This window comes from Taudactylus pleione, unplaced genomic scaffold, assembly GCF_031769625.1.
Source record: "Taudactylus pleione unplaced genomic scaffold, aTauple2 ptg000699l, whole genome shotgun sequence".
In the NCBI taxonomy this organism is placed as follows: Eukaryota; Metazoa; Chordata; class Amphibia; order Anura; family Myobatrachidae; genus Taudactylus; species Taudactylus pleione.
The window spans coordinates 1466603-1493733 of NW_028285101.1; the positions used below are offsets into that span (position 1 = coordinate 1466603).

General features: G+C 42.7%; 1 protein-coding gene across 9 annotated transcripts in view; it reads left to right on the plus strand.

Moving 5' to 3' along the window:
- The window catches only part of ZMIZ1 (zinc finger MIZ-type containing 1), a 331397-nt gene that overhangs the window by 224998 nt on the left and 79268 nt on the right, over positions 1-27131 (plus strand). For all 9 annotated transcript variants that reach the window (XM_088456355.1, XM_088456361.1, XM_088456362.1 and 6 more), the window contains one exon: positions 23012-23123. In XM_088456355.1, the coding sequence (XP_088312481.1) occupies positions 23064-23123 (60 nt within the window). In that variant the 5' untranslated portion in view covers positions 23012-23063. The remainder of the gene's footprint in view (positions 1-23011; positions 23124-27131) is intronic.

The following is a 27131-nucleotide window of genomic DNA, read 5'->3' on the forward strand; positions in this document are numbered from 1 at the left end:
GCAGACAATAGGAGAATAATTTCTGTAATGGCCACTTCTCCATATAATGAGGTTGGCTATTGGCCAGCTCTCTCAGCATCTGTGATTTTAATCCCGTTAGTGCTTAGCAATGCGTTGCAGATCCGTCCAGCGTGGATGGTGCTCACTCTGACGGGGTCATAACAATGAATGAACCAGGGCTTGTGTTCCATTATCTCACTTTAAAGGATGTATTCACTATTCTGCTGGGCCGAAATCAACTTTCATTCTCCTATCTGTTTTGTCATTTCAAATAAGCCGAATCCTATAAACAGTATAGAAATCAACTGAAGAGGTTTGGCTATGTGATCTGTTGTAGAGACTACATTTTCTAGAGGCATTTCTGGAACACTTTTTTAAAATCTGGTGCAAGTGGGCCATGTTATAAGTAACACACAGCATCATCGTTCTATAACATATGTCCATTCCTCCAGATTAGTATGACACAAGTAGAAATTAAAGACGTTATTTAAAGACCACCAAGCCCCTATGAGATTCTGATAACCTTTATAGTTGACAGACTGTTTCCTAAATATTACATCTTGGTCAGCAATGTATGCATTAACACCCATTGACAATGTGTAAAGGGTTGAGGCGTATAATATCCGCCTTAACAATCACATGCAAATCAGCATCTCCACAGCAGAAATTGTCATTTTGAGATTTTTTTATATATATATATATATATATATATATATATATATATATATATATTTATTAGAGGTAAGCAAGTTGAAAGGAGAGCGAACTCGTGATTATGTGAAAAATAACAACGTTCCTCTGGATCCTGGTGTAATTGATGGAGAACCATCCATGGTGGAGTTTAATGTTTTAAACTTTGGTGTACGTGAGCAAATGTTATAAGTAAAATTGTTATTTTTCACATAATAACGAGTGCGCTCGCCTTTCAACTTGCTTAGCTCTAGAATCTATCGCTCCGTGGCTTGGAGCTGGGATGCAGCTTCATGCGCATTAGTAGGATTTCTTCATTATATATATATATATATATATATATATATATATTAAGGCCCCTGTTATCTTAATTTGTTTCTTGCATTACACTAGAAATTTATTTATTTATTACCAGTTATTTATATTGTGCACACATATTACACAGTGCTTTCCAGAGAATAGTTGTCCATTCACAGTCCCTGCCCCAGTGGAGCTTACAATCACATGCTCACACATACATACACACTAGGGTTAATATTTGTTGGTGGGAGCCAATTAACCTACCAGTATATTTTTGGAATGTAGGAAGAAACCCACACAAGCACATGGAGAAAATACAAACTGTACACAATTAGGGCCTTGGTGGGAATCGAACCCACGACCTCAGTGCTGTGAGGCAGTAATGCTAACCATTACACCATCTGTGCTGCCCAAATTAAGATGCCCTATGTATTTATTGTGGTAAAGGTACCAAACCGTAGTATCATTTAACGCAAGCTGGAAAATAAGTATAGGCATTGTTATAGGGGTCTATAGGGGAGAGTGATAAAGTGGACAGGGATAAAGTACCAGCCAAACAGCTCCTAAATGCCATGTCACAGGCTCTGTTTGAAAAATGACAGGAGCTGATTGGCTGGTACTTTATCCTCGTTTACTTTATCTCCATCCAAGGCTTAGTAGATAGATCCACAAATTTGGTTTTGTGTTTCAACAATTCACCTTGTATTTTAAAACGTACACTTGTATGCCAGACCGAGAAGAGAGAGTTTACGGCAGAAATGTGGCAGATTTTTTCAGCAAAGAGTGGCAAAATGATGATGAAGGCTGAGTATGACTTATCATTGGATGACTGCAGCAAGGGGAGCAGATCGATTATCTATGTGAACCATAAATATAATGGCACTTAGACACTTGTCAAGAGCGCCCTTTACCTCCCCCCCAGTGTGGTTTGTATGCTTTTAAATACATGGCTTGACCATGGAAGTGAGCAAAAACAAATTTGCAATAGAGTGAGGCAATTGAGAAGTTTCAATAGATGCAGCTATAATAGGTAATAAAATATATCATGATTTAAAAGTTGAACTTTAGAAAGGAATCTGGCATCATAGTAAATGTTAAGTGCTTTTTGAGTGGAGCAGAAGGCTTAAAAATATATTGTTTAGCCCATTCTGACATCATGATCTGTAAAATCCATTATATTTGGACTGTCTGACATGCAGATAAAATACACTCTACTTATTAATGCCCTGCAAATGCCATGTTCCACCTGCCCTGCAATAAGAACCACCAGCCTATCTGTCTGAGCATTCCCTCCGGCTCCACTCCCTGCACACAGGGGAGGTCATACAGAACCATGCCGACTGATGTGGCAAATTTGCTTTTTAATAGAAAAGGCTAAATAAAATTAAGCTACTAAAAGTGGTTTCAATAGAAAACTATCCATGTAGTAAGCAGAGCTTACACAGATCACGGTGTGGTCTTTCAGTTTGATACTAAAGAAAAGAGTGAAAACTGGCCCCCACAGGTCATTCTTTTTAACAGTCTATCCCAGTGGTCAGGTGGTCATATTTTTATTTTTTTAATCATGCACCAGTGTCCTATGATCCTGTGGATTGGAGCAACATATCGGGCACATGGGCCAGTGTGTACCCGCTATGTCGCTGATGATGCGCGTCGAAGCGGCATCGCTCGTTGGACCTGCATGCAGGTCCAACGGGCGACCTCGTTAGCGAGGACCATGCAGCCGAATGCAGCCAGGCCCACGCCGTTGCTTCTTCATTGCCAGCATCGGCAAGTGTGTATGCACTTGCTGATGCCGGCATTCCGCTGGGTCCCATCACTAACGAGGTCTGTACACTCAGACAGAAATCCTAAATGCATGACCTGTTGAGGTTAGTTGAGAAATGGAGTTTAAAACTATCCAGATCGATAATTTGATGGCTTTCTGATGCAAATTGTTTATAAAGAAAAAAAGATTGTATCTTAAACATACTTGCTTACTGTCCTGACCAGTTAGCCTAAAAGAGGGTAGTCCACTCTTCTGGGAGAGCAGACATCCTGTGCTCTCCTGCAGTGGCCTCAATGACGCGTTTCACTGTGAATCTGTGAATTCCGCAGCCCGCTGTAAACTGCAAAGCATACATTTTTCTTCAATGTGTTACCTGCATCATAATGATCACATTATTTATGAGCAAGATGATTATAAAGTGTGTGCCTCGTTTGTGCCTTAATGTGCTTATAAAAAGAAATGCATCTATTGTTTCATTTTAAAAAAAATATAGTGCGTGACTTTAGGCTCTTGGCTTTCGCTGAGTATCGGTTCTTGTGTGATAGGAATTGGAGGGTTATGCTGCTTGTTGTATGCATGCAAATTGCCCATATAATAGTTCCATTCCAAATGATAAAAGGCTTTATAGGTGCTTGTGTGACATTATTCTACGAAAAGAAGTCACACTGAAGTTTGTGACCTGTAGTTTCAAAGACTTCTTCCTCCTGCTTTTGATATGATCACATAACTGCTTGCTTACTTCTAATACATACACATCATAGGCAAACGCAAGGGGGGTTCCGGTTGCCTGTAAACCCACTTCCCAGCCCACAATAGAAATAGTAATGTAATAGAATTTTACTAGAACTTTGTTCTTCTCAGTATTACAAATGAAATAATTAGAACCATCTGTGGATCTTTTAACATGTGTCAGCCAGTAATAAATACACCTGTGCACCAACTAGGAGATCTGTAAAACATGCACTGTTAGGGGTGCACTGCTATAGACCATCAATAGGGTTAATTATTAATACTGTATAATAATACAATGTCCAGTGCATAATGAGACCAGTATGTTTGTTTGTGTGTGTGTATATATATATATATATGTATATGTATATAGATATATATATATACACAGGTTGAGTCTCCCATATCCAAATATTCCGAAATACGGAATATTCCAAAATACGGAATTTTTTTGGCATGACTGAGATAATGAAACCTTTGATTTTTGATGGTTCGATGTACAGAAACTTTGTCTAAGGCACACATTATTAAATATTGTATACAATTACCTTCAGGCTGTGTGTATAAGGTGTATATGATGAATCATAAATGAATTTCATTTCTGTACACAAACTTTGTTTGAGCCACAAAATTATTGAAAATATTGTATAAAATGACCTGCAGGCTGTGTGTATAAGGTGCATATAACACATAAATGCATTCTGTGTGCATATTGGGGTCCCATTCCCAAGATATTTCATTATGGTATGCAATTATTCCAAACTAAGGAATCTTCCGTTATCCAAAATACCCCTGGTCCCAAGCATTTTGGATATGGGAGACTCAACCTGTATATATATGTATATGTCCAGGGCAGTGCTCTGTTCTTCTGCTGCTCCCCCAGACTTCTGGACTTGCTCCAATGCTCTGGAATGGAGCCCACATGTGAAATAAAAACATTCAGCTCAGGCAGGATGGCCCTACTGCTGCATATAATGACATATAGTGATCACTGGTCCTGTATATGCTGGAATTATGACACACAATACACTTTGTATGACTCATATTAAAGTTGGTTAAGTGCTAATTGTGCCCTCTTCATGGACTGGCCACACTCACTCTAAAATTAAGCATTTGGAAATCATGCTGTTGCCACTGCACATTCTGTACAAGTCTCGGTATAATCTATTATATTGTGTTTTTAGATTTACTTTATTATATTGCTTCCATTGAACCGTAGACTTATTTAAGATATATGATGTGAACCATTGCGAGTCAATCAGTGAAACCCATTACTATGGTCACTGACTGTTTGTTTTATACTCTAGAAGAAATCCTTTACTGGCCAAGTTACAATCACAAACAATGTGATACTCTGAGATCACCGGTACAGTGAGCGGAAATGTTTGTAGGAGGTTGGATGCTGCAGCAAGTTGGAAGGGTTATCCACTCGGACATTGGGCCTGATTCAGAGCCAGACGCTATTTGCGCTCGCTCGTTCTATAAAGGGGCCGGCTATTTAAATTGAGCGCTCGCTGTTTGCGATCTGTTGACGCCTCTATGTCTGAGCGAGCGAACGAAACATGCACTCGCTATTTTGTAAAGATGCCTCCTGGCCGCTCGCATCATACGTCATCTCCGCTATGTTTTTGATTAATCGAGTACATCGAAAGGCATCTGAACTGCTCGCAGTGCTTGTGGTAGGATTTTCCTACCGCAATCATGCGAACAGTTCAGGCTAAGACACAACCAAGTGACGTGGTCGATGACGCTGCTTTGTTAATTATGCACACCCTTAAAACGCCCGTTTTGACCGTTTGGCACGCCTGCGTTCGGATCACCACTCCCCGTTTTCAAGCACCTTCCCCTGTTACCACCCTCAAACGCCTCATCCTGTCACTCAAATTAGCAGGCACTCGCTATTTTGCGAGCGCTCAATTTCCGACCGCAGTGACTGGTTGGCGCATGCGCATTACGACCCATACGTATGCGCAGATGTGCGAACATCGCTCGGAGCGAACGAGCGGCCGCTTACGAGCGGCTCTTAATCAGGCCCATTGTTCTGTAGTGTAGTCTGTGTGGAGCAGTTGTTTACAACATCACACTCCTTAGTGTTCTTGCTTCTGATAATAAAATGAAAGTGGGATCAACGATACTGATGGAATTGCTATGTTATACCACCGGACGTCAGCACGGCGGATGAAATACGGACGCCGGAAGGCCGGCATATGGAGATCCCGACAGGGTAAGTATAAAGGCTATCCCTAATGGAGAATACACATGGTCAGATTTGTCAGATGAACGATTTGAACCATTTGATGAACAATTTGACCAACGATTTGAACTATGAATGGTTTTTGACTGCATTAAAATTAATGGAATCATCCAAATCTGACTGCAAAAACATCAGATGTCAGATATCGTTATCTGATAAGCGGGAACGCGCATCATTCATCGTTTCATCTGCCAAACATGTCAGATATGTCAGATTTTCCTTCTGATATGAACAATTGAACGATTTTTAAAATAGTTATCGTTCAGATGTCAAGAAAATCTGACCGTGTGTATGCACCATTACTCTCTTCCCCCCCTAACCCTCCCTTAGGGGTGCCTAAACCTAACCCCCCCTCCCCGCACCCTAAACCTAACCGTCCCGGGGGTGTCTAACACCAACCTCCCCCAACGCCCCCCCCCCCCCCCCCGGCTATCCTCTCCCGATGCCCGGCTTACCTACGATCGGTATGCCGGGCATTGGGAATTCAGCGTGGGGCTGATGATAGGCATCGGTATTTAGACGCCTATCATCAGTCCCATCCCGGGATTTCACCGTCGGGAAGCCGGTGGTCGGCATTTCAACCGCCGGCTTCCTGACTACATGCCATACTGATAGCACTGACAATCTAAAATAAAAGACCAACTCTGCTGTGGGACTGCACAATTTTTGCAGAGAATGGTTTTACCATGTAAAACATTTTGAAGCAATGATCTTTCAAAATAAGAGCCCAAGACATTGTGGTCGTATCTAAAACCACTAGATAAACAGGCATGCATCAACAGCTGCAATGACATCCTTCTCAGTCATGTGAATTTTGAATGTTTTCTGCCCTTTAACCAGTTTACGATTGTTTGGTGTATTGTAGGCTTTGAGCCTGTTTTGCTGTCAATGCTATAGACTGGGGTCCCCCGTATAGTTTTAATCCAGTTCTTTTTTGGTTTGTGGGGGGAAAAAACAAAACTGCTAGGAGTGTCAGGTGAACAGAGGAGATCTGGTGTGGGAGGTTTGTAAGCAGTGTATGCCATATATCCATATATCAATGTGACATTTGGGGAGTTGCAGTCAAGGTGCCCTTGCTGCAGTAGAAGGGGAGATGATCATGCCAACAGCTAATTATAGGAACTCAGGAAAAAAAACATTATCTTGGGAGGCACTAGCAGAAGATGGAATGTGTCAGATTGTAATTAATTCTGCTCCCTGGTCTCACGTTGTCTGCTTGTGAATACAGGGTGCTACCAGGGAGAATACGTAATTAGCAGACAGATACTACCGGCAATAGAGGCTTCACATCTGGAACAACCACGCTCCTCTGACAAAGTCATTGAAACCCAGTGTAAGCTTTCCCTGTTAGATTTTTTTCTGTACTGTAAAACAGAGATCCATATTTGGCATCCACTCTAATTATAGATTTGGTATTCAACAAAAATGAATGTTACATATAAATTTAAAAAAAATTTCTTTCATAAAAAAAATAATCAAACTAGTTTAAAAGTCCCTGTATAATAGACATGCCTGAAGATAAGACACATGAATGCCTCCCAGCTGTCCCTCTGGTCAGGATTTCTGTCCCAGCTGCAGGGAATGTAGGGAAATATATCTTCCTCATGCATGTGTTATTTGTGAACTCAATAATGCAGGGTCGTAATTAGGGAGCATAGATGAGCATGTCCTAGGTCATCAGGCGCACCAGTGGTGGATATGACATGGCCACAAAATGAGGGCAATGCCCCTTGGACTGGAGACTGGTTGTTTCCTTATTCTCAAACATAGGATTTTGGGACATGCTTGCCGATCTTCAGGCTGCCCCCTCCGTGAGGGAGCAGCCTGGTGGACACAGCAGGGGGCAATGCGGCGGCATAGATGGACGGTTCGGGGGCGTTGCAGTGCAATCACGTCATCGTGGCCCCGCTATACAAGGCAGAGATTACAGTATTATAACCAGGGGGCGGGGCTATGATGACCCGATTCAGCGCAAGTAGCTTCATCGACTCCCTCCGGACCACCCATTCTCATCAGGTAAGTTTGGGGGTGGGGGGCGTGTTGGGGTAATCGGTATGTAATGCCGGCATTCGGGATGCCTCGTGTCAATATAACGATGCGGCATCCCAATGGTTGGTATGCCGACAGGGGTTTTGTAAGTATACTTCCCCTCCCCCATTCTCCCCCTAACCCTCCCCACCCCGCACCCTAACCCTCCCCCAGTGGTGCCTAACCCCAACCCCCCAGTGATGCCTAACCCCAACTCCCCCCCCTAGGGGTGCCTAACTCTAACCCCGCCCCCCAAAAAGCCTAACGCTAACCCCGCTGTGCTACCTAAACCCAACACCCCCCCCTGCACAGCTACAGCTAAGACGCCCCGGACTTACCTAGTTCGGGCTGGCATCTGTCTGTGTTCTGGCGCTGATATTAAGATAGGCGTGAGTATTTCGACGTCATGCATCCAGCGTCAGGATTCAGACCGGCAACATGCTGTCTGCCGGTCTGCTAACTACATCCCGTGTTGGGCATTCCGGGAGACTTGGCCTCTTTTGCAGGCGGCCGGGAGCGCCACACGATTTTCAGGAGCCTCCCGGCCGTTCTGGGAAAGTAGGCAAGTATGAGGGGGTATGCTAATATAATACTGACTGTTGTGTACTTTAGCATGGCCTCTCTGGATAGTATGAAACACTTGAAGTATACGAGATCTGAAGTATATGAAGTTTATGGCTTATGTGTGGAGCAATTGCTGCTGTCACTTCTACAGGAACCTGTTTTGTTAAATCACTACTTTGTGTAAAACAAAAACTTAATTTAATGTTGCATTTCAGATAAGCCATTTGTTCCTCTCACAATAGGTTGCATACAGTATGTTATATGAAGAAATCCTTATAACACATACATAGTTACCAGTTATGACATAACTAGGTATTAATAACTTTGGCGCTCCTATTTATTTTGTTGTGGGTTGAAGGACAAAGGCTAATTCCGCCCAAAACAAAAAATAGTTTTGTGGCATTAGGTAAGATCGATCTCCTACTCTGGCGGACTGTGACTAAAGGCCCATTCCCCATGAACCATTCATTTGCATGATTTAGCTGGTTACATGACAGAAGACCCATGACAATGCTAATGTTGGTATGAATAAGGCCTACCTGAGCAGGACAAAGGATCTCAGGGCCATTAGCTGCATTGTGGGACCAACAGACGCTAATAATCAACATTTTGCAATTTTTCCCCCCATCTTAATTACACTCAAATCTATATTTATGTTTTTGTGTAGAACCAACCTGAATGTTATACAGGTAATGGTGTAACTGTTGAAAAAAGAGCAGTTTTCCTGCATGTATACAGGATGTAGACGGCATCCCAACAATCATGATGCCGATTGCCACAATGGCGACAGCGGCATCCCGACTGTCAGACTGATTGAGGAGGTAAGTATTAGGTTTGGGAGGGGGTTGGGATAGGCACTAGGGGGAGGGTTAAGGTTAGGCTGTGAGAAGGGGATGTAGTTAGAATACCGACGCACGGGAAGCCGTCTGACGGAACCCCGGCGTCGAAATCCCGATTTAGAACTAAAGATAGGTGTGTAAATACTGATGCCTATTTTTAGCCCGACAGACTGCTTCCCGAACGAAGGTAAGCGGGGACAGGGTTAGCGTTAGCCAGGGGGGCAGAGAGTTAGGTTTAGGCACCCCCGGGGGCACTAAGGGTTGGGCAACCCCCAAGGAAGGGTTAGAGTTAGGCTAGGGGAAGGGGAGGTTAGGGTTAGCACCCCCCGGGAGTTTTAGGATTAGGCACCCCTAAGGGAAGGTTAGAGGGGGAGAAGGATAGGGTTAGTATACTTACCTGCCCTGTTGGGATTCTGGTATTTCGGGCTTCCGGCGTCTGCTTTTCAACCCCAACCCGTGACAAGGGAGGGTTAGGGTTAGGCTGCGGGAGGGGAGGGATAGGGTTAGGCTGCGGGTCGGGAGGGTTAGAATTAGGCTGCGGGAGGGGAGGATTAGGATTAGGCTGTGGGAGGTGTGGGTTATTGTTATAATACTTACCTAAATCTGTTGATTTTCACCGTCTGGATCCCGTACCCAACCCAAGTATACTTCATGGGTGATGGCTCCACTTTTAGGGCTAATCTAAAAAAACAAAAAACGCTAAATTTACTACTAAAGTGGTTGGTTGAATATAAAGCACTGTCTTGTGCAATTTGTTCATGTTTATGTAACAATTCCCATACTATGTATGACAGGCTGTAATTTGCTCCTTGGTTGTACTACAATTTTTCACATTATATAAAATAAATAAAGAAATGCACATTTCTGTTCTCACATAAAAGTATTTTTATTGGTAAATCATGCATTAACGCCCAGTGCATCTACTGTAAACCTATAACAGAATGTATAAACATGAGACATGCTATTACACTAGGGGTTCTGTGGGCGAGAGGATCCCAGCGCACGTCTTGCGCAGTAAACCCAGGTAATCATGTCACAGGGGTTTCTAGCTGGGCTACATGTGCCCCTGTCCGTTCAGTGAGCATCCCATATCCATGATGATCTTAGCAGAGGTTGGTGACTACTGGTGGAGTTTCTGAACATATGAGCTTGAATACATCTGATATATAAATCTGTGATGATGGGGCAAGAGTTGTTTTCCTATTTCTAGTCTATTAAAGCATGGGTAGACAATCCAGAAATCCAGATGCTGTGGAGCTACACATCCCAGCATGCCCTGCCACAGGTTTAGCATGTCATAACAGCAAACATGTGGCAGGACATGCTGGGATGTGTAGTTTCACAGCAGCTGGAAAGCCAAATCTATTTGTGAATGTTGTTTTTTTTTTTTTTTTAATCAAATTGCATTTTAGGTTTAGTGACCTGTTATTGGTATTTGGCATGTTATTGTCACCCTTACTGAAAGCTGTTGTCTTCTGTTATCAGCAGTTTAAGGTGCCAGACTTTTCTCACAATGTTTTATAAACAGCTTTAAGAAGGTCTTATGTGCCGGAAAACAAAGCAAGAAAGACCTCCACTTTGATTAAACCATTGACTCCGATACCTTCAGTTGTCCTGCGTGTGTGTGTGCATCTATGTGTCTGATCAGTTTCATCAATACAAGAATACAGCTTGCAGCCATCCTGCAATAAATAAGACAACTTTCTTCTGTGGCTCTTATATTCCATACATATTTAAAATAAACAATATGTGCCAAAATAATATCTAGCGGGGCAAGCAGTTATAGTTGGTCTTAACTATTAACAACAGTTATATCATCATTTCAGATGAAAATAATTATCCTCTCATTTTCTTTCATTTATTTGTCCGCCATTGCTGTTCTGTTAAATGTAATTGTAACTCTTGTTAAAGGCCGTATACTGTACCTGTTTTTGGCAGCCAATAGTTCGCTAGATGTTCCTTGACTGTATAGAAAAAGGATTCAAACTCCTAGAATGTGTCTTGCTGTGCTGATTAATTGTTACATACCATTAAAATAAATGAATTATGTATATAGTATTGCTACTGTTTTTACATATATATTATTTATTTTATTTATTTATTAACAGTTTCTTATATAGCGCAGCATATTCCGTTGCGCTTTACAATTGGAAACATTGATAGAACAAAACAGGGTAATAACAGACAGACATAGAGGTAAGAGGGCCCTGCTTGCAAGCTTACAATCTATAGGATATTATATATATTAATTTTTTTAAATTAAATCTACATAAACTGCAGGACACACTCCCCCTTTGTCATTTTTACTCTTGTTCTGTATTCTGGATCAACTGAGTATTTTGCTTGGAGTTAGCAGACCCCCTGGTAGGCCCCTTTTCTCATAAACCCCACTTGCTAATTGGTAGAAATATGACTCGTTACTTTTCTTTCATCTCAGAGTACTGCTGCATACACTTGAGAGTAAACCAATGAATTACAACATGATTACATGATAGTACCAAATTAATTAACTCAGTAATTAATATGCAACTGCCACTTCATCTAAAGCACTGCTTGTAAAAAAAAATAATTAAAAAAATAAAATAAATAAATGCTCCGTTATTGTAAATTAGGCTACTTGGGAAGTTCACAGAGCTAGTGGAAGCTGATTGGCATAATTAGCACATGTGTTGTTGCAGCTAAATAGTAGCTTAGTAGGATACACCTCCTGCCTTGATCCATTCTTACTACATGATCTCTTGTCTGTTGCTGAGGTCTCACCTTACTGGCGGCTGTTTCTTCTCTCTGTAATATTCCTAGATTTCTTTCATATGATGTCACATCCTAGATTTCACATTCTCTACTTTCCCTCTTATTCAGATGTTTCACCCTCCAATCATTTTATCTTCTCAAACGCCGCACCATTTTCGCGGAATTAAAAGTCAGAAGAACCGGCCAACTTGGGACTCTGGAGTAGTAAGTATACTAAATTATATGGGTGCAGGGTGTGCTTTGTGGGCCCTCCTGGACCCAGGGGCCCGTGTGGACTGCATACCCTGCACCTATAATAGAAACAGCAATGCCTGTAACTACAGATGTGTCCACTATTGCTTCAGTAACAAATAGCCCTTCTCAGCGTGCCAGGTTCAGCCTCTGTTTGTGCTAAGCGTGTTTATTTTACCTGAAAATGCATCTAAGTTGCAAACGGATGTGACAAACCTCTTCGGGAGACAGCACTGATTAATTTGATATGCGACACTTGTATATCTGTGTGCGACCGAGTCTGAATCTATACACAGAGTGCTACGATGCAGTGTCCGCAACTTTTTTTCCCACACAAAGGTCCGTTGTGCTTTGTAAAGATTTAGTCGCACACAGATATACAGGTTTCGCATATCAAATGAATCAGTGCAGTCAAATGAAGCATTTTGGCACATTTTCAGGCTAAAAAGATTTGAAAAAGATGCAGAGTCACACAGAACCTGGCAGCTCGCTCGCGCTAGGCTTCTTGTGCCGGTTATGTTTTTACAAAGCGTAATTTTGAGACTTAGATAGGAGGGGAAACATTGTAGAGATGTGAATGGGAGGAGGCCAGGGAACTTGCCCGATTTACATCTTTACACTCCTTGTGCTATATCCCAATGCTGTGCTCTGCAGTACACACAGACCAATGTGTCACACTCAAGGGAACAGGTAACTTGAGACTCGGGGGAATCCTTTATTGTGATGGAATCTCGACACTCTTCATGCCCTGTAGTAATAAATGAGGGGTTAAATGGCGTGTTATAGGAGTGGACTTGCAAAGATAATGAAAGAATTGCATTTTGGTCCTAGTGTGGCTTGATATTTGTGAGGTCAGGGCAGTAGTTAGAATGACTGTGTGTAATCTGCAAGCTTTTAGGTATGGATCGTTTAGTTGAAGATAGCTGTTACTGCTGTGGGAGGATTAGCATTTTTGCCTGCAAGCTATTTCTAATAAACTGATAGATCAGTTAACTTTGCAGTGGGACTGTCAGTGTTTATGCTGGTCTCATCTGCCTGCATCTGGTGAGGATAGAAAAGTGAGGGCATATTGGGTGGGAGGGATCGATCAGATCAGAGCAGGAGGTAGAATTGAGGCAGTGTAGCGGCTGGTGCTGGAGGAGATTTTGGTCCTGCTTATTTCCATGAAAGTATCCTACCACTAACCTGGACCTTGTGTTTATAAAGGAAGATATTGCATCACAAATTGTGAGAAGCCTTTCAGATGTTCTACAGTAGTTTTCATCCAGGCAACTACTAAATGGCACTACTAACTGCACCAGGTTTACATTATCAGACATTTTTATCAGAGTTTTGGGACAACTTGGACTATGAAACAGGGACACCAGAATAAATAGGTAAAATTAGTTTTACACTTAGAAAATCATTGTAAATTCTTTTTCAAGCAATATCTGACTGATGACTCTCCTATTACTCGCACTTCATATATAAGGAGGTGACTATTTGGTCTGATTACCTCCTTGATAAATCTAGGAAAGACCTTCTCTTTGCGCAACATACTCAGTATATGGACTCCGACAGGTCTGGTAATTTTTGGACTTATTTGGCTACAGATGTCAGGGCCACCACTATCGTAACTCAGATTTGAGATCCTTTAGGTCATTTGCATACATCTAACCCTGCCAGTGTCGTAACAGAGCTCTATGCTGCCCTGTGCTAACTCCGCCCCTAGACACGTGACAACATGTCATTACTCCTAGTGGGCGAGGCCGTCGGCTCTGGTAAGTAGAGCACCGTCCTAGGCATTCTGCAATCCACATGCAGGTGCTGAGGGGAAGTGGCTGTGTCTCTCTAGTTACAGTCCTGACCCCTGCTATAACAAATTTATTTTATGACTATTTTGTTGTTCTTTACTCCTCACAGGATCATTATACCTTAGAGTAATTACTTGAATATCTGGGTCATATTTGTCTACCCTCCCTTCCCACAGACAGCAAAACATTTCTAGATTCTGCCCTCTCCATAGAAGATGTTGAGGTGGTGGTTTCCTCTTCTTGGGTGGAAGTCCCCAGGGGGTGGTTTGGAACCCAATTGAGCTTTATAAAGATACACGTCCTTTTCTTTTTTTCTAGATTCCTTTTGAACTTTTTAAAGAGCTGTGTGACCTGGGTTCTCAACCTTGTGTCAGAGGCAATAATTGTTATGATCCCTAACCCTGGCAAGGACCCTCTTGACCCTGGCTCCTATCACCGGATCACTCTCCTCTCTACTGACATTAAAATCCTGACTAAGATACTAGCACTCTGGCTTAATAGGGTAATTGGTAAGGTGTTGCACTCTGACCAGACAAGTTTTATGTCGGGTAAGTCTACCTCTCATTCAATTAGGAGGTTGTATTGAAACTTGCAACTAGCCGACTCTATGGAAGACGGGACAGTGGTGGTGTCCTTGGATGCTGCCAGCGCCTTAGACTCCGGGGGGAGTGGCATTATGTTTGGGAGGTTCTATTTCACTTTGGGATGGGTCCAAAATTGATATCCTGGGTTAGATTATTATACTCTTCTCTTTAAATCAGGTTTGTGTTGATGGTTATGTCTCCACTTCCATTCGCCTCTCTAGGGCTACAAGACATGGCTACCCTCTTCCCCTGAGCCTTTTTGCTTTGACCTTAACCTTTAGCATATCTTATTCACAGTCACCCGGAAATATAGGGGATCCGGATTCAGCAAAGGGTGGACACAGTGGCTCTTTACACGGATGACGTGCTGTTATTCTTGCCTGTTGCATCGGAGTCCTTGGTGTCCCTTCTCTCGGTGGTTGATTCCTTTAGTCAGTTATCGGGCTGCACATTTACTGGACTAAGGGGTAAATTTACTAAAGTTAGAGTTTTTAGAAGTAGAGTTGTTGCCCATAGCAACCAATAACATTTTAAAAGCACCTTCTAGAAGATAATAGATAGAATCGTATTGGTTGCTATGGTCAACATCTCCACTTCTAAAAACTTTCACTTTAGTGAATTTACCCCTAAGTCTTCTCACTGTCCATGATCCTTCCTCTCCTGTTGGAGCTGTGATCACTCCTTTGTAATGGACTTCTATTATTTGGGAATCTGGATAACGTTGTCTATGTCAGATGTTGTCCCACTTCATGTCCAGACACATATTGATTATCTAAAATATAAGCTCCATATCTGGCTTAAGCTCCCTTTTGACCATTATTGGTCGGGTAAATCTGAATAAATAGTAGGTCTCCCTAAATTTTTATATGTTCTACAGTAAGTCCCTGTTTATATTTCCCCTCGTATTCATCATTTGACAGATGGTTATCTTTCTTCCCTAGTCTGGGTAGATAAACAGACTCAAATCAAGATTAAGACCCTATGTAGGCTGAAGACCTAGTGCTTCCGATTCTCAGCCTGTGTTACGTGGCCTCTCAGGTGGTGCATTTACCAGGGTGGGTTTCGGGTAAGAGGAGCCAGGGTCTACATATGTTATTGGTACATACTGTTTCTGTAGAACACTCCCCATTACAACTCTTATTTGATGATAGTTGCCCCAGAGGGGGAGCCCTGGTTGTCACACAGGCTCACACACTTTGAAGGCAGAGCCTTGCTTTGGTAAGGGGGAATGGGCTTGGACTCTGATTTGCCTTTGTGGTATTCTGCTGCTCATAGAGAATTGGCCTTGTTAAATAGTGGTCCTTTATGGTCCAGTTGTGGGACATTTATATAGTAATGGGGTTCTTAAAACATTTGACGATATTAAGAATCCCTAACCATATTTTTCTGCTATTTTAGCGGGTGGTGGGAGGGATATTATTTATTCTTTGTTGTATTTTCGACTTGCAAAATTTAAAAAAATATGTTTTTTAAATAATATTTTTAAACTACTTTTTCATTATTGCATAGCTAGGACATGCAAAGTACTTTTCTGTGTCTCCGATAGGATGTTTATATCTCCTTATAAAAAAATCTGTTTCACAGCATCTCCTTCACCTGCTAACAAAATGCTAAAGATTTGTAGACCAAGGTTGCCATATTTTCCCCAAACCCAATGTGCCTGCGTGTTGGCCACAGAGCCTTTCCAGCTCATCTTTAAACTCTGCTACAGATGTGCATGGTGATGAACCAATTTCTGTGCTTCACTGATATTCCTCCCAAAGGAGGAGAGCAAGAGACTCTCACAAGCTGTTGTCGCTCCTGTCTGTAATTTTGAAAGGTGCAATCCAAAATGAACTGTTTGTCTGCCAAAGTACTTTGCCGAGCTGTGTGTTGTAGGGTAATAATATGGATAATGTGCTGACTGGTCCGCACTATAGCCCACTACCTGCCACTATATTACTTACAGAGATGTTAAAAGCTTGCTGCGTGCTTTACTTTATGCCATTGCTCTTTTTTGTGGTGTTGGGGGTATCCTCTGCTATATTAGATAACATTGTATGCTGCCTGTTAAATACTAGGACTATCTCTGTGACTGACATCTTTACTGTACAACTCTGGTTTCTAATTATACTAAACATCCTGAAAGCTGCTTTCTGTGCTATTTAGTTTGGTACAATATGCATTTGTCTTGTTACCTTGTTTCTTTGTGTTCTTTTTATGTCGTAATCACCCTCCTCTGGGAATCCTCAGATGTTCCTTTTTAAATTCTTTTTAATCCAGTTTATTTACTTCTTCCTTTATTTTGTGCCTGCAGGTGCCTTCTTCTCTTTCATTATGCTATAGTCTTATGCGCACTGATACAGTATACACTGGCTTGGGTTTATGGATCCTTCCCTTCTGTGTTCAGCCTGCCTCTGGTTAACTTTAATTCTTTTACATTCCCTATTGCTCCTGTCATTTCTATCTCTATGCCTCCTCAGTCATAATGTCTTCATCTTCATCTGGTCTCTTCCTCTTCTAGAATCTCCTCTTCCGATTTCCCTTTATTTCTCCCTATTTAAGTCTGTTCATCTCTCTGTGTTTAAGATCAGTTTTTTTTTTTTTTTTTTTGTAGAGTGGCTCAGTGTGTTTGACTGCTGCTCCTAAGCTCTCTGTTTGCAAGCCCTGGAGGTGTGAAAGATGGCAGGGAATGGGGAGATAGTTAATCAATAACCACAAGGTCAGACAGACAGTGTCAGCTTTAGTGCTCCCTGTTAGGAAGCAGCAGCAGAGGATTTGTAGGGACTTGTAAAGGCTTAAAGGAACACCGAGCAGGCTGTCTGGGCAGTGCAGATTGATTTTTGCTTTGGTAGCTAATGGAGACATCTACTGGTGAAAACAGTAACTTACCAGGGATAACATTGTGGAACTGCTTTGTGCCATTCAACTTTTTGCGTCATTTTATTTGTTTTTGTTTACATAGTTAGATAGCTGGGAAACCAGACATTCAAAGCCAGTATAACTTATATTCCATATTTTAGCTTAAACCTGACATTACGCAGGCTGCGGGGTCCTTTGTTGGAGTTAAGCTACATTCTCAAATATATAAGAAAATAAACCTTATGACAGAAATTATATTTTAAAAAGAGAGTATATGTAAATACGTGTTGAACTAGCCTAACATTTAGCCTGTAAATCATAAGTTAAAGTGTATAGACTTCAGCTTACCATGGGTTCATGCTTCTTAATTCGTACAGGTGAATGTTAAGGGGCCAATTGAATTAGTTGTGCGTTCCATCCATGGAATTCATGGGTTACCATACACTTCACGGGTTATTTACATCAAGTGAGCTCACACAAGTACAACTCCATTGTAAACAAACTTTTTGCAGCATCCGTGGCAATGTCGACCAGTAATTCTACTAAATCATCCTGAAACTCCCCCAAAAATAAGATTGGCTAACAGTATAGAATGTGTTTTAGGTGTCAAATGGATGTTTTTTTTATTATTATTATTAACAGTGGAAAAACAATAGTAAGCAAGTGTTTTTCACCACATTAAAAGATGCTACTGTGTTAACGGAACATGCCGCCAATTTAATTTTAACATAAATATATACTGCATGGAAATCTTTTATTTGCGCATAAGTTTCACTTGGTACATGCAGACAAATGATTATTCAGTTAAAACAAATATTTGACTGTAACTCTCTAGCATTTTAGGGAACCTCCTTGCCCAAGAACACCTCACCTCACTCCTTTTAGAATGTGCCCAAGTTTCGGTGCAATTTGTATCCATAATCCCATGGATTGAATATATGTAGAAGGAATGTATCAATGTGATGGTTACAAGGGATATACATCTTTAGTCAGTATTCTTTGTGTGTGCACATGTATACATACAGAAGGATTAGATGTGATGGCGGCACCTTTTCAATCAATGCAAAGTCTTATGTTGTGTCTTTCTCCAGAGCCCCTGGAGAGTAATATGATATACACAGGCTGTAACACAGGGGTAGTGTGTATGTAATAACCTCCTCAGCAGAGTCGAAACTAGTGGTCAACAGGGCTCTATCATCAGAGGCTAATCCTTCTGTTGTGTGATTTACTGTGGGCTGCATCCCTCCTGCTGTGGTAAATAGAAGCACTACATTACACAATGTGAGAGCAGAGGGGATGGCTTTCCTTACAAATAAATTGCCTACCTTAAAGTTTGATGAAATTTGCACGGCCTTCTGAATTCAATAAAGCAGTGTTTTTGCTTTTTTTGTAGCACCCTATACATTGTCTCATTTTTTATGGCAGCAGGGTCTTATCAGTTTATATCGAACAGGAGAAAATTGGAGCTGTGGTGATTGGTTTATTGGTAAACAGATGATGATTAGCACAAAGACAATGGTACTATATTGTGATGGTATTGGCCAGTTGCATTGTCTTTTTTTATATGATAACTTGCATATAATGAATAGAAAGAGTCAGATTACCTTATAAAACCATTATATATCATTGGTATTCTGATGTGATAATGTTTCCTCTATTTATATTGGGACAAAATGCACACAAGTCTATCTAATATATTCAATCAATTATACCTAAACCTACGCTGCTCTCCAAATAATCCGATTCAAACTTGAAAGAGAAGAAGAATGCATTCACTCATGTTGGGGTACTCCACTATAATGGAGAATCGAATTGACTAGCACTCTAAATTGATTAGAGAGAAGATGACAATGAATTTGACAAGTCCAGTCCTACAGAATAGGAAAGGAAAGTGGTTGGAATTTGTTGAGATTACATAACTTTAAATATTACATCTTTATTGCTAACATTTAAAATGAAAAGAAAATTGGGTTAAAAGCTTAAATATTAAAAGTTATGTGGTATGACCATTAAAATTACGTTTGTCACTTGGACAGAAGGATCAATACCTAATTTCCAGAGTATATTTAATTAATCCCTGTTTCCAAAGGATCTTGTACCAGTATTAATGTTTATTTCTAGTATTCAATACACATTATATTTATGCAGCTTGGTGTCAAAAATATTTATAGCCTAAAATAAATCTGGGTGAACTTCAAATGTTATAAGAGCGAAAGTGTAAAGGCCTCTACACATGGAATGATATTGCCAACGATCCGACGGATTGGAACGATAAATCAGCAATATCATTCCGTGTGCATGTGCAATGTCGCGCCCCCGTGGGTGTCCGTGGCTTTGAATGATTTATCTACATGTTCAAAAGATCAGTTGAATCGACTGACAATCCCATGTAGCACTATGAAGGGGGGGGGGGGGCGGCATGTCGGGCACCAGATCTCCCAGTGTGTAGTGACCGCCCGATATGTCGGCCCTCGGATCGTCTGTAACATTGGTGGCTACATATCCTACCGTGTTACTCACCTTTTAGTATATTTATCTGAACTGCTTATTTACAAATAGAAACATTTGCAAATGGTATTGTTAGAAATAAATGTATAACTAGTAAGAAAATTGGTTTCATTTAGTGGTTTCCTTATTTTGTTGCGTACTGTAGCTATAAAGCAGGTAGTATCCTGAATATTGCTACTAGTGCTACTATTTTAGGCCAGGTACACATCAGGACGATGAACAATCGGCATGATGGTCGGGATGAATTCCCTTCATCCTGGACCAAGAGAAATTGCCCATACACACTGAGCAATCCTGTGAACGACGGAACTATGGGCCTGATTCAGAGCCGGACGCTCTGACCAGAGCGCTCGCTCTGAATCAGGGGCCTCCTACCTAAAAATGGAGCAGCCTCTTGGACGCTCGCATAGCTGTGAGTTACCACCCACAGCTTATGCGTGCGTCCATGATGATGGTCGCGATGGTCAAGTCCATCGCGACCATCGGGCTTGCGACGAGACCCTGCGGTAGGGTCTCGTGGCCGCAAGCCCTGGAGTGATTTTGGCTCTATCAGAGCCAAAATCACTCCCACTGACATCACTAGTGGTGTCAGTGGGGCCGGACCCAGACGGTAGGCGTTCCCATGGGAACGCCTCCGTCTGGCAGCCACGCCCCCGGCACGCCCACCAAAGGGGGCGTGCTGTCAGTCACCATCGACAGCACGCCCCCTTTGGTGCGAGACCCGGAGCGACAGCTTGGCTGTCGCTATGCGGGTCTCGCGCATGCGCACGACGGAGCTCCCTCCGTCGTGCGCATGCGCATTAGGGCACCATCGACCCGCTTGCAAGCGTCCTACGCTCGCGAGCGGGTCTGAATTAGGCCCTATATCTTCTTCCCTCCTTCATTGAACTGCACTACATCGTACACGATATCTTCTTATTGGCCATGCAGCACGGCCTACCAGAAGATATCGTATACCGCCCGTGGGAGCACGAAGTATGATGCGCACAATATGTTGTTCCAATTTGCCTGGAAACGACATATCGTGCAGATATCGTCCTATTGTGTTACGGCCTTAATTCCTCAGTCCTCACCTGCAGGCTTCCTGTCTCCATGACAACAGCAGCTAATTCCGTTTTTTGTACCAAAGGTGTATAGAAGATGGTGGAAGGGTTAATCCAGTTGTGGCAATAGTGCTGTGCTAAGCATCTGCTGCTGCTGCTTAGTTGCAAATAGGTTACATGCCAAATATAAAAAGCCCTACATATATTATTTATTCTGTAGTGGTGATGCTTTGACTGTGTGGTGGGATATCACATTCTGTTAGTGTGAGGTCCGAAGGCTTGTTCATGTTAAACAATAATGGTGCATTATTTACACTACTCTTTAATGTCAAGAATGATAAAATGTGAAGTTGTTGGAAGATTGATATATAGTCTTCTGCTTGGGCGAGGATTTACACTGGGCAGCGGCGGTGTGAAATCCCCAGGAGAAAGTCTTATTAGAGCATGGAACAGGCTGGCACAATGCACTGGGATAGCTCATAGTGACGGCATCCTACATGTGTTTGATGGTGTATGTGCACTCGTGTGTGTTTCTTTCAGTAACTAGAAAGTACAATATAATAGACATAGACAGTAACACTTAGAAAAAAATAATGACTTAATAAAATGTTTTCATTCCATTGACTGAAACAACACCCAAGTTGATCATACTTACATTCAAGATCTAAAAGTATTTATTGATGAATGAAATGTTGATGCAAAGTAAGGTTGTTAGTGATTCTAGGTAACTGCTGCAGTAGACTAAGTGGGTTTATTGTTATATGTTTTTGATGGTAAATACTCATCTCCTTGATGTGTTTAATGCTAAACTATTATAAGCTATGGTATCTAGAATTTGGGGAATAGTTTTTAAAACTGTTTAGGTGGAGAATGCTTTTAAAGATGTATTGTTAAATTGAGGAATACTAGGATGGCCATTTGAACTGATTCTTTAATTCTACAATGTGTTGCATCTGTGTATCTATCTCTATCTGGCGCTCGATCTATCATTTCATGTCATGTGGTACTGTTCAAGTCTAATTGCTAAAGAGCAATGAACTAATTGGTATGTAATGCCTGATCAAATACTGACAGCGTCAGCCCGGCGGGTCGAAATCCTGACAGCTGAAGATAAATACCCTAACCTCCCCCCCCCCCCCCCAACCCTCCCTTAGGGGTGCCAAACCCTAACCTCCCCGCGTTAGTGCCTAACCCTAACCCCTCCTCCCCGCACCCTAAACCTAACCCCCCCTAGTGGTGCCTGAGTCTAACTCCCCTTCCCCTACCCTAACCCTCCCGGGGGGGTGCCTACTCCTAAATCCCCCCCGGGGGTCCCTAAACCTAACCCTCCGACGGCTACCACCCCCCTTGGCTAGACACTAAAACACCTGGCATAGCTACATTCGGTATGCCAGGTGTTGGGATTCCATAGTGGGGCTAATGATAGAATAGGCGTGGGGATTTCGACGACTAACTTTAGTCCCATGTTGGGATGTAAGTGTCTAGTTATCGGCGGGCGGGATAGCTGCATCCCCTTCTATATAAATAAATTTTTTATAAGTTATGGGAAAGTCTGCAGAAGATACATGGGGCATGCGGGGAGGACCTGGGCCATGTGGTGGACATCTACTGTATTGGGAGCTTCATAGCACACACTTTCTCTGTGCAGCAGAGCTTCATCTTACACCAGTTTGGGAGGGGAGGTGGAGGTGAGGAACCCTGCCTGTATAGTTTGTATAGTTTGTACTGACCCTACCAGTTCTCATGGCAGCCCTGGATAAAAATCCCTATTTGGAAATTGCATACCTTTATCCAGTTCACCTACCCTGCAGACATGATCTATGGGACTGTCACACCTACTTATTCACATCTGCAATCGTACAGGTTTCTTGTAGCTTTATTTTACTGCATCTCAGGACAGTTCACAGAAAAAATTGCGTCTGTTTTGTTAAAATAAAAAACTCTTTCAAATAAAATAATATAGACCAAAAGCCTAGAATCTTCAGGATTTGCCGTTTAACTTGTTTTTGTTATGTTTTAATCTTCCTCTGATTCTAGATTTTCTTTCTATGAAAATAATAACCATGTCTTTCTTTCTTTCCCTTGTAGATTTGAGAACCTTTCATGGCTTTCAGGTAGAAGCTGAGCGGACATAGTCATAATGAACTCTATGGATAGGCACATACAGCAGACTAACGACCGTCTGCAGTGCATAAAACAGGTGAGGCAAGATATTCACACACTGTATGCCAAGCTCAAATTGTATTGGGTGAAATGAATTCCAGACAGGGGTGGACATTCATGAGAAATCCGTAAAATTGCTGCTTGACTGTAGCCAGGACGCCCTGGACGCATATGTAGCTACATTGCAGAATGATGCAATATAAGAAGGAGAAAAGAGAAAAAACTTACTTATGTTTGTACTCTGTACAGTGCACATGGCCATAAGAAAATGGCTTTATATAGTTGGAATGACTTGATAGTAATTGTCAAATAAATCCTCATGTGCTGGTGCTTGACCCCGCTAGAAACACACAACGACCGTATAGAAAAATTGTAAATGACCAACAACGGCGGTAACTTAAATTCTGTGATTGTGTTCCTCATTGGTTAACACCTAGTGCCCTAGTCATGCAGTCAAATTAATGTAGTTTCCATGGATACAAATGTGTGTGCTAAATTACTTGTGACCACATTTTTATAGCTGTGAGATTATATATATATATATAATCTATATACACACACACACACAAAATTGCTTGCACTCGCGTACTTTAGTACAACGTAGGGGTGCTTATTCTCCAAGATGTACCCATATATAACCAATAGTCAAGAGGACACTCACCAGCCTTGCTCATCAAAAGTTTAATACGTATTCACATCCTCAAGAATATGGTTAGAACAATGACTCCTTAAATCAGTAAGCTGACATGATTGGGTAACACACAGGCAAAACGAGAAGTGCGGCACATTCCAAGCTGGAACGCTTATGACAACTTTAAACGAAAGTAAGCAATGCTAGCTGGCAATCTCCAGGTGTTATGTATTAAGTAAAGCACTGGGCATATAAGGAAAGTAATGGGGTTAGTAATTATTTTCCTGCACTCCTGCTGGCCTGATGTATACTGATCTGTCTTGAAAAAGGTGCATAAGGTGTGCTGAAAGTCTACCTTCGGTAACATTGGAGTCATTGTCTGTGTTAAAAAAAACGTTTGATAAGCAAAGCTGGTGAGTGCCCACTTGGCAATTGATTAATGTGTGCGCGTTTTTTTCACAGCACCCCTAGGTCAAAAGTTTCTTATTGCGAAATTTCGCAAAAATTATTAAATTAAGTAAATTTTGTTACATGCCATCCTTGGGGTCAGTTTTAGGTTCCAGTATGTGGCGGTGGACAGGGTTACTTTTCTGGGTCATTCCATGGTAACTTGTTACAAAGTGACATATCAATTTATTGTCGCACGCATGTCGGCTGCGTTGCATACTGGAAGTTAAATGCAGCTCTCTGTCTGTATTCTGAGTTGGTCGCATCTGTGTGGCCGTACCGCCTCTATCCATCCACTTATGAAAGTAGCCATCTTTACTGTCAGCAGGCATTTGGACCAGCCATATTCTTGGTGCAAAAGATCAGGCTAGGATATCTGTGTATGCTTACCTCTAAACAGTTCTGCCTACACACCCTTAGAAAACTTAGCCTAAGTGCAAATGCCCAGTCAAAGCCACTCAGACACAAGTGGACATGCGGCTTAGATGCGTACATCTTAGAATAGCTCATAGTTGATAAAAGCTGCATATGTCCAGCTACAGCACAGTGTAAAAATCACAAGTTCCTTTCCCAAAACAGACATTCATTCTGCTTTGTATCAGCCAGTTTGTAGTCAATCAGGCTCCCAGTGCGAGCATTCCAAATGCGCCCCCCCCCCCCGTTATAATATTTACTTCTCAGAGCCATGTAATCAGTGACATCACTAATGATGCAATAGTGTTTTAAGTGCGGGTCACTAAGGTGTGGAAAGGGCATTCGCACTCCTGGAAAGGGGGCGTGACAAACCTGGAGGGGGCGTGTCCCCGTGACATGTCCCCAATTTGTCACTTTTGAGTATAGGGAAACTGAGGTGGAGTTACGAGGAGGGTGAGAGCAGGAACAATGAGTAGATGTTACAGGGAGGGAGAGGGAAGGGACACTGAGGGGTACTTACTGGGAGGTACCTGTCCCACATAATTTGACCAATTTTCACAATTTTGGAGAAATTCACTTAAAAACTGTCATGTTAGTATTGGCCATACTGTGCTCTTTAAATGCCTCCAAGTACCTGATTATTCATTGTCAAAGGTGTAAGAGAGGTTCAGTACTTTGTCCAAGCATTGCTAACTTAAAAAATATATATATATTTTTCCCCCACTTCCTCCCATAATGATGAGCATGCGAGGGAAAAAATGCATTTGGAACCTCTGAAGAAACTGATCCTCCCTGAGCAGATGGTGTCTCTTTAGGTGGTATTCACTATTCATGTAGTAGATCACATGGTCCAGAAGATGCCTGTTTGTGTAGAAATATAACCAATGTCATCATAATATAACAGAGGTTCAACCAGACTCGAGCCCGTGTATCCCCACCAGCCCCTTGTGTCTCTCCAACCTCCTTTCTTTATAGCCTCATGCCCCATCTCTCCAGCTTCCTGCTTTCTGACCCGTCACTCCAGCCTCCTGCTTTTACAGCCTCCTGCCCGTGTATTTCAGCCTCAATTCCTCTTGTGTCCCTCCCCCGTATGTCAATCAGCCAGACCCCCCGGTGTGTCAAACAGACAGACCTCCGTCGACAATGAGCCAGACCACCTCCCCGTGTGTCTATTAGCCAGACCCCCACCGTGTCATTCAGCCAGACCCCCACCGTGTCATTCAGCCAGACCCCCACCGTGTCATTCAGCCAGACCCCCACCGTGTCATTCAGCCAGACCCCCACCGTGTCATTCAGCCAGACCCCCACCGTGTCATTCAGCCAGACCCCCACCGTGTCATTCAGCCAGACCCCCACCGTGTCATTCAGCCAGACCCCCACCGTGTCATTCAGCCAGACCCCCACCGTGTCATTCAGCCAGACCCCCACCGTGTCATTCAGCCAGACCCCCACCGTGTCATTCAGCCAGACCCCCACCGTGTCATTCAGCCAGACCCCCACCGTGTCATTCAGCCAGACCCCCACCCCGTTTGTCAATTAGCCAGACCCCCACCCCGTTTGTCAATTAGCCAGACCCTCCCCCTGTTTGTCAATTAGCCAGACCCTCCCCCCGTTTGTCAATTAGCCAGACCCTCCCCCCGTTTGTCAATTAGCCAGACCCTCCCCCCGTTTGTCAATTAGCCAGACCCTCCCCCCGTTTGTCAATTAGCCAGACCCTCCCTGTTTCTTTTATCATGTCTCCACAGCCACCAGCCCAGCGCACACTTACCTCCTTCCTGCTGCTGCTTGTTTCTTTGCATCTCCTCTTGCAATGCCGCACCCGCTAGCCCCCAGGCCAGTCCTCTCCTCTGCGCATCACATCGCGAGAGGCTTGGGTAGAGGCTGAACTTAGATGCAGCAGGGGAGGCATGCTTGAGAGGTTCTAACAAGTAGTGTGTTAGTCCCCCCGGCTCTTACTTAACGGACGGGCTGCAGGCTGGCTAATGGGGTGGTCCGGTGCACCCCTGCACCACCACAGTTTTGCCTATGCTGAAGGGGTCAGGACGGAGCTCCCCGTGCAAATGCACGCGTCGCCCGCCCCTAGGAACGAACCTGTCCCCTGAATAGGCAAATGCTACAGAAAGGGTATGGTGGGTCCATTACGTATGGAGTTTCAGGTTGTCCTGTAGAGATGTGTCTTCGTACACCTATCCTCAATACATCATTCTGTGCTAGACACTTGGTGCAAATGAGCCGCTCTGAGCGATGTAGCCGAGCGCTTTGTCTTTATTTTCTTATACGCATAGCATGCGCTGCAAAACACTACATACAAATGTGTTACCATACATCTTCCTTGCGTATTAAACAGCCCTTCAGGCCATGCGAATAGGATGCACAAGAAGATTAAAATGATATGCGGCATGCCTATATTCTGTGTGCAACTGTGGGTGTATATGCCTGAGAAATGCTACGTCACATTGTCACAGCCACTGATACTGTAACGTAGCATTTCACATGCAGATACACCCGCAGTCGCACACATAATGTAGGCATCCCGCATATCACTTTTATCAG